This window comes from Pollachius pollachius, assembly GCF_949987615.1.
Source record: "Pollachius pollachius genome assembly, chromosome: 12".
NCBI classification, from domain to species: domain Eukaryota; kingdom Metazoa; phylum Chordata; class Actinopteri; order Gadiformes; family Gadidae; genus Pollachius; species Pollachius pollachius.
This window is the reverse complement of record NC_136945.1, coordinates 19,589,797-19,603,590: the sequence shown is the minus strand read 5'-3', so window position 1 is coordinate 19,603,590 and position 13,794 is coordinate 19,589,797. Positions and strand designations below refer to the sequence as shown.

At 41.3% G+C, this 13,794-nt stretch overlaps 2 protein-coding genes across 2 annotated transcripts in view; both read right to left on the bottom strand.

The window, feature by feature from the left end:
• Nucleotides 1–1,097: 1,097 nt before the first annotated feature.
• LOC307084360 (purine nucleoside phosphorylase-like) lies at nt 1,098–8,307 on the bottom strand (the record flags this gene model as incomplete). The annotated part of the gene is made up of 7 exons (XM_079748716.1): nt 1,098–1,238; nt 1,658–1,737; nt 2,772–2,962; nt 3,450–3,625; nt 5,042–5,145; nt 6,849–7,012; nt 8,285–8,307. 7 exons carry the CDS (start codon nt 8,305–8,307, stop codon nt 1,098–1,100), a joined length of 879 nt encoding a protein of 292 aa, XP_079604842.1.
• A 2,585-nt stretch (nt 8,308–10,892) lies between these two features.
• The window catches only part of atrip (ATR interacting protein), an 11,107-nt gene continuing 8,205 nt past the window's right edge, over nt 10,893–13,794 (bottom strand). Inside the window, exons 15-17 of the mRNA XM_079748521.1 lie at nt 12,880–12,952; nt 12,268–12,450; nt 10,893–11,092 (exon numbers count right to left, since the gene is read on the bottom strand). Coding sequence (XP_079604647.1) covers nt 11,019–11,092; nt 12,268–12,450; nt 12,880–12,952 — 330 coding nt within the window. The 3' untranslated portion in view covers nt 10,893–11,018. The remainder of the gene's footprint in view (nt 11,093–12,267; nt 12,451–12,879; nt 12,953–13,794) is intronic.

Genomic DNA, 13,794 nt, shown 5'->3' with positions numbered 1-13,794 from the left:
AGTTCCAATGGGCGACGGGGACACTGTCTTCTTTAGTAGGTCCATGCGCTGGGTCCATATTGTTTTACGCTAGGCTAGGCTAAGCTACTGGTACAGACTGACACATAATGTTTTGATAAAAACTTTAGTGTTCAGGAGGATTGACCCACAAACATGATACAAAGGAACATAAATCTGAGTTATTTCCACGTTTTTATCAAACATCAGTAAAAAGTCACAGCAATGACACATTTTTTATCAACCGTTGAAATAAATAACATTAACTAGAACATAAATATCTGAAACATATTTCAATTACAGTTGTGCCATAGTTCATATCATATATACTTCGCATTAATACATTAATATATATATCATATATAGAACGTTTATATCTAGGTATATATCTCATATATATATTGTTTTGATGTACATATATATCTCACATATATATTATTTCTATCTATAAATATAAATATCTCGGTATAGTTTATATCTAGGTATATATTTCACATCTATGTAGTTTATATCTATGTATATATCCAATCTATAAAAAGTTAAATATTAACTGTGTGTGAGCGTGTGTTTGTGTGTGTGTCTGTCTAGGAGTTTGTGTATGTGTCTAACAGTATGTGAGCGTGTGTGTGTGTTTAGGAGTTTTTGTGTGCATCTCACAGTATGTGTGTGTGGGTGCGGGTGCGTGTGTGTGTGTGTGTGTCTAGGAGTTTGTGTGTGTCTAAGTATGTGTGTCTAAGTGTGTGTGTGTGTGTCTAGGAGTTTGTTTGTGTCTAAGTGTCTCAGTGTGTGTATTTGTGTGTGTGTGTCTGAGTGTGTGTGTGTGTCTAGGAGTTTGTGTGTGTCTAAGTATGTGTGCTCAAATGTGTGTGTGTCTAGGAGTTCGTTTGTGTCTATGTGTATCAGTGTGTGTGTGTGTGTGTGTGTGTGTCTGTGTGTGTGTGTGTGTCTAGGAGTTTGTTTGCGTCTCAGTGTGTGTGTGTGTGTGTCTGAGTGTGTGTGTGTGTGTGTCTGAGTGTGTGTGTGTGTGTGTGTGTGTGTTTGAATGTGTGTGCGTGTGTGTGTGTGTGTGTGTGTGTGTGTGTGTGTGTGTGCGTGTGCGTCTAGGTGTGTGTGTTGTTGTTCATGTCCATCCTGCCCACCAGCTGGGTGATGAGCATCTGGAGGGAGTGGGACCTCATCTTGCCGACCTCCAGAACTCCTTCATGGTTCACCTGCTCCTCGTCGTCGTAGCTCCTCACCACCTGGACACACAGGGAGCACGTTTAGCTCCTGGATAGCATACGGATAGCTTCTAGTTAGACACTGCTAGCTCCAAAATAGCACCAGTTAGCTCCAACTTAGCCCCTCTAACCACCTATATAACACCAGTTAGCTCCCACTTAGCATCTGTAACCTTCTGTTTAGCGCCAGTTAGCTCCAACTTAGCACATGTAACCTCTTATTAAGCTCCAGTTAGCTCCGACTTAGCACCTGTAACCTCCTTATTAGCACCTGTTAGCTCCTAATTAGCACCACTTAGCACAATTAGCTCCAAATTAGCACCTGCTAGAACCTGGTAGGCTCCTACTTAGCACGCTCATCAATAGATACATGTCTCGGGACAGGGTGTAGCAGCAGTAACAAAAGTACTAGTACTAGTATTAGTATTAGTACAACTTACCTTGTTTGTGATGAGCGACAGACCGAACACTCGCATTCCACAGTGAGACGCCACCAGTACCTCCGGAGCAGTACTCATCCCTACAGAACGCAGTATTAGTACTGTAGTACTCACTCAGAATGCAGTATTACTACTACAGTACTCATCCCTACAGAACGCAGTATTAGGATTGTAGTACTCATCCCTACAGAACGCAGTATTAGGACTGTAGTTCTCACTCAGAAACCAGTATTAATGCTCCAGTACTCATCCCTACAGAATGCAGTATTACTACTACCAGTACTCACTCAGAACACTACTACTACAGTAGACATTATTACTACAGTACTGCTGTACACATCCCTACAGAACATAGTAATATATATATAATGTATATGTAATGTATATAATGTGTATATAAAGTATATATAATATGTCTTATGTATATATAATGTTTATATAATGTATAAATAATGTACATACGACGGCGTCCACCCCTATTCGTTTCAGAAGTTTATCTAATGTAAATAATGTATATATAATATGTGTAATATATATAATGTTTATAATGTATATATAATATACATACCGACGGTGTCGACCCCTAGCCGATGCAGTACTTTATATAATGTATATATAATATGTATTATGTATATATAATGTATATATAATATACATACCGACGGCGTCGACCCCTAGCCGATGCAGTACTTTATAAAATGTATATATAATATGTATTATGTATATATAATGTATATATAATATACATACCGACGGCGTCGATCCCTAGCCGATGCAGTAGTTTATATAATGTATATATAATATGTATTATGTATATATAATGTATATATAATATACATACCGACGGCGTCGATCCCTAGCCGATGCAGTAGTTTACATAATGTATATATAATATGTATTATGTATATAGAATGTATATATAATATACATACCGACGGCGTTGACCCCTAGCCGATGCAGTAGTTTATATAATGTATATATAATATGTATTATGTATATATAATGTATATATAATATACATACCGACGGCGTCGATCCCTAGCCGATGCAGTAGTTTACATAATGTATATATAATATGTATTATGTATATATAATGTATATATAATATACATACCGACGGCGTCGATCCCTAGCCGATGCAGTAGTTTAGCCTCGGCGACTGTCTCGAAGTTGGGCCCGCCCACCATGGCGTACACGCCCTCGTGGACGAACTGGGCCACGCCCATCTGCTTCACGATGTCCATCGCTAGGCAACGGAGACCCTTATCGTACACACTGGACATGGCGGGAAAACGCGGACCAAACCTGGAAATACACAAAAACCCTCTACTAAATACAAAAATACTTTCTCCTGAATGCACAAAAACCCTCTACTAAATACACAAATACTCTATCCTGTATACACAAACACTTTCCAGAGATTAGACAAATACCCTCTCCCAAACACATAAATATTTTCTACTGATTACACAAATACTTTGTACTGCATTAAAAAAACACTTCCTAGAGATAAGACAAATACCCTCTACTAAATACACAAATACTTTCTACTGAATACCCTCTCCACTTTACTTTACTACCTTTGTTACATATATATATATATATTGTTTTATATATATATGTAAATAATATAATATATGATACAGTCTATGATATAAAAGAGATATTTTAATTTAGTTTTACTATACTATCTTTACTATATAAGATGTATAATAAAGTCCATTAAAATAATATATGATATAGTTAAAAAAATAAAATAGATGTTATAGTGTATCTAAGCCGTAATCCGTACTTGTCGTCGTTGGGCCCGGTCAGAGGGTTCAGGCCGGCCAATCCCGGGACGTTGACGTGGTCTTTGATGATCATGATGTCACCGGGCTGGTAGCCGTCAGCCAATGAGCCGGCGGCGTTGGTGACGATCAGAGTCTCCACCCCCAGCAGCTTGAACACTCGGACCGGGAAGGTGGTCTGAGCCACAGACAGGTAGACACACAGACAGGCAGACACAAAGGTGCACAGATAGACAGATGGACAAGGAGGAGGACACACAGACAGGGAGACAGACAGGTGCACATATAGACAGATGGATATGGAGGAGGACACACAGACAGGTAGACACAAAGACAGGTAGACAAATGGACAAGTGGGAGGACACACAGACAGGGAGACAGACAGACAGGTAGGAGGACACACAGGTCAAGTTACAACCAGGAATGAAGGTAACATAATATAAACAGGAATTGATTGTGTTACCATGGTAACCTTGAAAGGTACCGTTGCAACCAGGAAAAGTTACCATTGTTACGTAACATAAACATTATTATTTTACCAGTAACCTGTCTCTCCCTCTACCACTAACTTGTCTCTCTCTCTGTAGCAGTAACCTGTCTCTCTTGACCAGTTACCTCTCTCTCTCTCTCTGTACCCATAACCTGTCTCTCTCTACCGGTGACCTGTCTCTCTCTCTGTACCAGTAACCTGTCTCTCTTGACCAGTTACCTCTCTCTCTCTCTCTGTACCCATAACCTGTCTCCCTCTACCGGTGACCTGTCTCTCTCTCTGTACCAGTAACCTGTCTCTCTTGACCAGTTACCTCTCTCTCTGTACCCATAACCTGTCTCCCTCTACCGGTGGCCTGTCTCTCTCTCTGTAGCAGTAACCTGTCTCTCTTGACCAGTTACCTCTCTCTCTCTCTCTGTACCCATAATCTGTCTCCCTCTACCGGTGACCTGTCTCTCTCTCTGTACCAGTAACCTGTCTCTCTTGACCAGTTACCTCTCTCTCTCTCTCTGTACCGATAACCTGTCTCCCTCTACCGGTGGCCTGTCTCTCTCTCTGTACCAGTAACCTGTCTCTCTTGACCAGTTACCTCTCTCTCTCTCTCTGTACCCATAACCTGTCTCCCTCTACCGGTGGCCTGTCTCTCTCTCTGTAGCAGTAACCTGTCTCTCTTGACCAGTTACCTCTCTCTCTCTGTACCCATAACCTGTCTCCCTCTACCGGTGGCCTGTCTCTCTCTCTCTCTATAGCAGTAACCTGTCTCTCTTGACCAGTTACCTCTCTCTCTCTCTGTACCCATAACCTGTCTCCCTCTACCGGTGGCCTGTCTCTCTCTCTGTAGCTGTAACCTGTCTCTCTTGACCAGTTACCTCTCTCTCTCTGTACCCATAACCTGTCTCCCTCTACCGGTGGCCTGTCTCTCTCTCTGTAGCTGTAACCTGTCTCTCTTGACCAGTTACCTCTCTCTCTCTGTACCCATAACCTGTCTCCCTCTACCGGTGACCTGTCTCTCTCTCTGTAGCAGTAACCTGTGGTACATCCTAAATGTGGACGTGTGTGTGTGTGTGTGTGTGTGCGTGCGTGCGTGCGTGCGTGTGAGCTCACCGTGCCGAGCGAGTGTCCCTCGTACATGTGGAAGCGACCCTGCATGCACACACAGCTCCGCCCCTTCATCTCCCCGAACACCAAGCGACCTGCATGACCCTGCACTACACACACACACACACGCACGCCCACACACACACACGCACATGCACACGCACACACACACACACAACCGCACGCACATGCACACACACGCACACATACACACACACACACACACACAACCGCACGCACATGCACACGTACACACAAACCGTAAATATAAAGTATATGTAATGAATAATTGGTATATAAAATGGGTAAATATAGTGTCAATATAAAGTACATAGGGTGAATAATAAGTTGTGTATATATATAAATCTACTAGTGTATAATAAGTGGTATATATATGTATTGTGTAAAGATAAAGTATATATGTATATAATAATGGTGTACATATATACTATACATAGTGTATATATAGTGAATAAGGGGTGCATATATATACACACTAACATAGTGTATATATAGTGAATAAGTGGTGTATATATATACACACTAACATAGTGTATATATAGTGAGTAAGTGGTGTGTATATATATATTTACTATACATAGTGTATATATAGTGAGTAAGTGGTGTGTGTATATATTTACTATACATAGTGTATATATAGTGAGTAAGTGGTGTGTATATATTTACTATACATGGTGTATATATAGTGAGTAAGTGGTGTGTGTATATATTTACTATACATGGTGTATATATAGTGAGTAAGTGGTGTGTATATATATATTTACTATACATAGTGTATATATAGTGAGTAAGTGGTGTGTCTATATATTTACTATACATGGTGTATATACAGTGAGTAAGTGGTGTGTCTATATATTTACTATACATGGTGTATATATAGTGAGTAAGTGGTGTGTATATATATATTTACTATACATAGTGTGTATATAGTGAGTAAGTGGTATGATATATATTTACTATACATGGTGTATATATAGTGAGTAAGTGGTGCGATATATATTTACTATACATGGTGTATATATAGTGAGTATGTGGTGTGATATATATTTACTATACATGGTGTATATATAGTGAGTAAGTGGTGTGTCTATATATTTACTATACATGGTGTATATATAGTGAGTAAGTGGTATGATATATATTTACTATACATGGTGTATATATAGTGAGTAAGTGGTGTGTACATATATCTTTACTATACATGGTGTATATATAGTGAGTAAGTGGTGCGATATATATTTACTATACATGGTGTATATATAGTGAGTATGTGGTGTGATATATATTTACTATACATGGTGTATATATAGTGAGTATGTGGTGCGATATATATTTACTATACATGGTGTATATATAGTGAGTATGTGGTGTGATATATATTTACTATACATGGTGTATATATAGTGAGTATGTGGTGTGATATATATTTACTATACATGGTGTATATATAGTGAGTATGTGGTGCGATATATATTTACTATACATGGTGTATATATAGTGAGTATGTGGTGTGATATATATTTACTATACATGGTGTATATATAGTGAGTATGTGGTGTGATATATATTTACTATACATGGTGTATATATAGTGAGTATGTGGTGCGATATATATTTACTATACATGGTGTATATATAGTGAGTATGTGGTGTGATATATATTTACTATACATGGTGTATATATAGTGAGTATGTGGTATGATATATATTTACTATACATGGTGTATATATAGTGAGTATGTGGTGTGATATATATTTACTATACATGGTGTATATATAGTTGTGTGTGTACCGGTGCTCTGGGGGAAGCCGGGGATGTCTGCGTAGGGGAACAGCTCGGGGTTCTTCAGGGAGTCCGCCAGCAGACCCAGACCCGAGCCACAGATGATGCCCACCAGGGGGCGCTGCTTAGTCTGGGACAACAGCCAATCAGCTGTCTTCTGGTAGTCGTCATGGCTACAAAGACAAACACACCGTCAGGAGTAGTGAGGAGAGGAGGAGAGAGGAGAGGCGATGAGAGATTAGGAGGAGGGGAGGAGAAAAAGCGAGAGAGTAGAGGTGATGAGAGGAGTGGAGGTGGTGAGATTAGATGTGCATGCGTGTGTGTGTGTGTGTCGTTGTGTGTGTGTGTGTGTGTGTGTGTGTGTGTGTGTGTGTGTGTGTGTGTGTGTGTGAGAGAGAACCTGTTAATCAGTTAATTGAAGACCCCCGTTTATAGTACAATTCAAGAGGGGAGACTTGCTTTTCTTTAGTCTCCTCTTTAAGACAACTTTTGAACTAATAAACTCCCAGTCTTCAAGAGGCAGACACATGTTGTCGTCCCCTTCTACTGGTTATGACCGCGTCCCACTGGCAGAAGTCTGAGATCTAGTGTTTAAGAACAGGTCTATGGTTTGAGGCTAGGCTCTTAATGCCTGGTTGGTTGTCTGCTTCCTGTTAGAAGCAGTGAGGGAGGCTGTGTTTCTACATGCTGATGAATTTAAAAACTATCTTTTTCACACCATGCTATCTCCACAAAAAATGGGTCATATGAACGATGAGACTCCTCAGATTCCAAAAGCATAAACTTTATCATTCACCAATAATTTTTTGGTATAATGTATATATATATATACATTCATAGTAATACTACTTCTAAGGGATCATACCAATACTACTATGCATCATGCTGGTACTAATTATACTATTCATCATTCTACTACTGGTAGGGCAATATATAACACTAATACTACACAACTACAACAACTTTTAATGCTTATACTAGCCTGATACTAAGTAGACTAATACTTTAGATTAGCTATTTGTTGAACTCATTTTCCAACAGTTTGAGGATATCAAAATCGTTCCCATGTTAATACTTTTACGTAAACGCCGTTCAGACTTTAAACTTTGGACTCCAGGTTTCTAAGTCTCATTCTATGACGTTTTATTTAATATACTTTAAGCTCATTTTGCACAACAGCACTCAACACATTTTCTAGTTATATTACGAGACCTGCGGAACACGCAGGTCTCGTAATATATTGGTATTAATAATCAACTATTAATAAATTGCTGATACTGACGACGTCGGTTTACGATCGAACATCATTTATGACCAGACAGCCTCACACTTTTAAACAAACACATCACTTTAACTCTTATTTTGTCCAAAAAAAAAACCCTGTTCATATTATATTCATGTATCATTCACAGATGAACAAATGATGTCATAAAAACACATCTCACTTGATCTGCTCTTTGCTGTGCATGTTGAGGAGGATGAGGATGATGAGGATGATGAGGATGATGAGGATGATGAGGGTGATTCCTGGTAGTGTCTGGAGAGTGAGACTGTGGAGAGTGAGACTGTGGACAGAGTGTTTTATATGGAAGATGCTGACGGGTATGAGACAGAGAGAGAGAGAGAGAGAGAGAGAGAGAGAGAGAGAGAGAGAGAGAGAGAGAGAGAGAGAGAGAGAGAGAGATTGATTTCCTCCTACCATGTGATCATGTCTGATTGGCTAACGACCTCCTCCATTCACACTGGTGGACCAATTAGACAGCGTGCTGCAAAGGCGCGCCAGAGGCGGGATTCTGGGAGTTAGAGTTCGTTAACTCAAACCAATTCTGGAAGGCATGTTCAGAATAATGTTGAAGTCATGTGACCGAGGTCAGCCGACTGCTAATGCAGTCCTGCTCTACCCTTATTACACCCCCCCCCCCACACACACACACACACACACACACACAGTAATTGAGAGTGAGTGCTGGTTTCAGGTCAGCTCTTCCCAGCATGTGAGATGGATTTGCAGTCATAAGACTTAGAGAGTGACATCTGTGTGTGTGCGTGTGTGTGTTAACATGTAAATGTGTGTTTATATATATAGGCACATGTGTGTGTGTGTGTGTGTGTGTGTGTGTGTGTGTGTGTGTGTGTGTGTGTGTGTGTGTGTGTGTGTGTAGAAACATGAAAGTGTGAGAATGTGGGTCAGTTTAAAATCTTCTGATAATAATTTATCATTTTGTAATTCTAAATCCTGACTGATCTGCTACTGATAACACTGGTAGCTGCCCAGTACAACCAGCATCTGCTACCGGTTCTAGTGGGAGCTGTCCAGTACTACCAGAGTTTTCTACTGGTTCTAGTGGGAGCTGCCAAGTACAACCACAGTCTGCTACTGGCTCTACTGGGAGCTGCCCAGTATATCCAGTATAATACTGGTTCTACTTGGTGCTGTCCGGTACTACCAGAGTCTTCTACTGGTTCTACTGGGAGCTGCCAAGTATAACCTATTTTGCTAAACTGGTAGCTGCCCAGTACCACCATGGTATGCTACTGGTTGTACTGGGACCTGCCCAGTAGAACCAGTCTGCTAATGGTTCTACTGGGTGCTGCCCAGTATCACCACAGTCTGTTTCAGGTTATATTGGGAAATGGTAGCTAGATACTCGCCAGTGTTAAAGGTGACAGATCTTCTCCTACAAGGACCATTCATTTATGGTCAATATTTATATTTATTGTCGCACACAATCCACACACACACACACACACACACAAACACACACACACACACACACAGGATTGTGTCCTCGCCAGATGCTGAGAATGTTTCAGCGACTGGGTTGTGTGAGTATGTCACAGATCCACACGCGTCACGTGAAATACCTCAGGATACCCATAACAACCAGCAGTTCTGTGTGTGTGTGCGCGCGCATGTGCGCGTATGTGTGTGTGTGTGTGTGTGTGTGTGACGCGGACAAAAGGCAAAACTAATTGGAGAGATGTTGCTGAAAACCGTGTGACTGATGCAGTGCGTGTGTGTGTGAGTGCGTGCGTGTGTGAGTGCGTGTGCGTGCGCTGGTGAGTGAATGAGTGAGTCTCTGTTAGCGATGAAGTCTCTCCTACTCTCTTACAGAAACAGGGAGCTGGAATCCTGAGGTTGTACGGTTTCTCATGTCCTGTAGAACACATTAATTAAGAGAAATACCCTCCAGGCAACTCAACGATAAACCCACTTCAAATACCAGACAGATACCCTCACATCATATGGTATATCTTATACCAGATATACATGTGTACAATCAGATACCAGATATATACCAGGACCACCAGTCTGCTAGTGGTTTTACTGGGAGGTGCCCATTAGAACCAGTATTCTACTGGAACCCGTCTACTACTGGTTCTACTGGGAACTGCCCTGTAGAACCAGGGTGCCCAGTCGCAACACAGTGGTAAAGATATACCATATTACTATATGCTACACGTGAACCTCCTAATATGGCGCAATTTGATTGGTTCGCTGTCTCAGGATATTGGGCAATATCCTGTATGATATATGATTGACATCTCAAAAAGTGTTATCTTGTTAATTTTTGGAGTATTCACGTTTAGTATACTAAAATATTAATTCGCCGAAGGCAAAGTGAATATTCACGGAGCCTGAGGTTGTTAAATATATGCACAAAGAAATGCTACCGTGATACTACCAGAGGGCAACACACACACACACTTTGTGGAGTTGGTTTATGAATATATACGTGTGTGTATATATATATATATATATATATATATATATATATATATATATATATATATATATATGATAATTCATTGACTTATATCATTTGGTTAACAAGATTGACATTTATAGATATTGTCAAATGGTTGCTGTGTAAATATATTTCACAAAGTCGGTGAATAGATGTTATAATAAAGTTGTGTATCGACATATTTCATCTGGTCAGGTCTGTTCATTTCATGGAAGATTTTACTCAGAAATCTTAAATCATTACATTACAAGGATAAGATAAGTTCAACAGTCAAAGTAAAGTCAAAGTGTCCAAGATTACAGCCAAGAGTCTGTCGCTACGGCAACTTATGGCAGAAAGCAGTGGTGTGATGATACCGGGGGAGGGGGGTGGGGGGTCATCAAAGACCACCCAATTGACCATTCTGATCAGCAGTCAGTCAAGCAGCCAATCAGGGTCCCGATTCAGTGTCCACATCGTCCGTGTCTTCGGTCTCAGAGCGACACACCTCCTCTAACGCCAGCTCTGACAGGAAACAGGAAGTAAACACTCTTCATCATTGTGTGTGTGTGTGTGTACCTTCACTGTAGGACAGGTGTGTGTGTGAGTGTGTACCTTCCCTATAGGATAGGTGTGTGTGTGTATGTCTATGTGTGTATGTGCGTACCTTCGCTGTAGGGCAGGTGTGTGTGTGTGTGTGTGTGTGTGTGTACCTTTGCTGTAGGGCATGTGTGTGTGTGTACCTTCGCTGTAGGACAGGTGTGTGTGTGTGTGTGTGTGTACCTTCGCTGTGTGTGTGTGTGTACCTTCGCTGTAGGACAGGTGTGTGTGTGTGTGTGTGTACCTTCGCTGTAGGACAGGTGTGTGTGTGTGTGTGTGTACCTTCGCTGTAGGACAGGTGTGTGTGTACCTTCGCTGTAGGACAGGTGTGTGTGTGTGTGTGCGTGTGTGTGTGTGTGTGCACCTTCGCTGTAGGACAGGTGTGTGTGCGTGTACCTTCGCTGTAGGACAGGTGTGTGTGTGTGTGTGTACTTTCGCTGTAGGACAGGTGTGTGTGTGTGTGTGTGTGTGTACCTTCGCTGTAGGACAGGTGTGTGTGTGTGTGTGTACTTTCGCTGTAGGACAGGTGTGTGTGTGTGTGTGTACCTTCGCTGTAGGACAGGTGTGTGTGTGTGTGTGTACCTTCGCTGTAGGACAGGTGTGTGTGTGTGTGTGTGTACCTTCGCTGTAGGACAGGTGTGTGTGTGTGTGTACCTTCGCTGTAGGACAGGTGTGTGTGTGTGTGTACCTTCGCTGTAGGACAGGTGTGTGTGTGTGTGTGTACTTTCGCTGTAGGACAGGTGTGTGTGTGTGTGTGTACCTTCGCTGTAGGACAGGTGTGTGTGTGTGTGTACCTTCGCTGTAGGACAGGTGTGTGTGTGTGTGTACCTTCACTGTAGGACAGGTGTGTGTGTGTGTACCTTCGCTGTAGGACAGGTGTGTGTGTGTGTGTGTGTACCTTCGCTGTAGGACAGGTGTGTGTGTGTGTGTGTGTGTGTGTGTGTGTGTGTGTGTGTACCTTCGCTGTAGGACAGGTGTGTGTTTGTGTGTGTGTGTGTGTGTGTGTGTGTGTGTGTGTGTGTGTGTGTGTGTGTGTGTGTGTGTGTGTGTGTGTGTGTGTGTGTGTGTGTGTGTGTGTGTGTGTGTGTGTGTGTGTGTACCTTCGCTGTAGGACAGGTGTGTGGGGCCGGTCCTCAGCGCGAGCCTCAGGGCCGGGACCAGCTGGTCGTACATGTGCAGCACGGCGCCGCAGCCCTCCGAGAACCCGCCGTGATAACCCAGAAGCCAGTGCAGCAGCAGCAGCGCCTCCCGGAGGACGGCCCACTGAGGCCCTCCCACCGACACTGAGCATTATGGGTAAAAACATTCACACCATTAGGAATAGGTGATCCGTATTTTATATAATATTATGATTAACATGAATATATTATCATTAACAATACAATTGGCAATATGAATGTATGAATCTATTATTTATATGAGTATAACATCATGAATATATTATCATTACGATTATGATAACATTATGGATTTATTATCATTATGAGGAGGACATTATAAATACATTATCATTATGAATATGTTAATGTTATGTATATATTATCACTATGAATATGAGAAGGTTAAGAACACAAATTAATGTAAGAACAGTTTCCTTTCTCCTCTCTGGTGGTGGAGTCCCGACCAATCATCTACCAAAGGTCCCTTTGCTTATGGACCAATCAGGGATGACGGGCTGCGTGTTCTGGGAGGACATTGGATGGGGTGGTTACCTGGAGGAGCCGTCTGCCGGTCTCGGAGCTCCAACCACTGGCGATGCACCACCACCACCACTGTCTGCACCACCTGGAGGTGGAACAGCCTTCAGCTAGCTATCAGATATCAATTACCTATCAACTAGCTATCAGCTATCAGTTACTGATCAACTAGCTATCAGCTATCAGTTACCGATCAACTAGCTATCAGGTATCAGTAACCTATCAACTAGCTATCAGATATCAGTTACCTATCAACAAGCTATCAGATATCAGTTACCTATCAACTAGCTATCAGATATCAGTTACCTATCAACTAGCTATCAGATATCAGTTACCTATCAACTAGCTATCAGATATCAGTTACCTATCAACTAGCTATCAGCTATCAGTTACTGATCAACTAGCTATCAGCTATCAGTTACTGATCAACTAGCGATCAGATATCAGTTACTGATCAACTAGCTATCAGATATCAGTTACTGATCAACTAGCTATCAGATATCAGTTACCTATCAACTAGCTATCAGATATCAGTTACCTATCAACTAGCTATCAGATATCAGTTACCTATCAACTAGCTATCAGATATCAGTTACTGATCAACTAGCTATCAGATATCAGTTACCTATGAACTAGCTATCAGATATCAGTTACCTATCAACTAGCTATCAGATATCAGTTACTGATCAACTAGCTATCAGATATCAGTTACCTATCAACTAGCTATCAGATATCAGTTACCTATCAACTAGCTATCAGATATCAGTTACTGATCAACTAGCTATCAGATATCAGTTACCTATGAACTAGCTATCAGATATCAGTTACCTATCAACTAGCTATCAGATATCAGTTACCTATCAACTAGCTATCAGGTATCAGTTACCTATCAACTAGCTATCAGATATCAGTTACCTATCAACTAGCTAT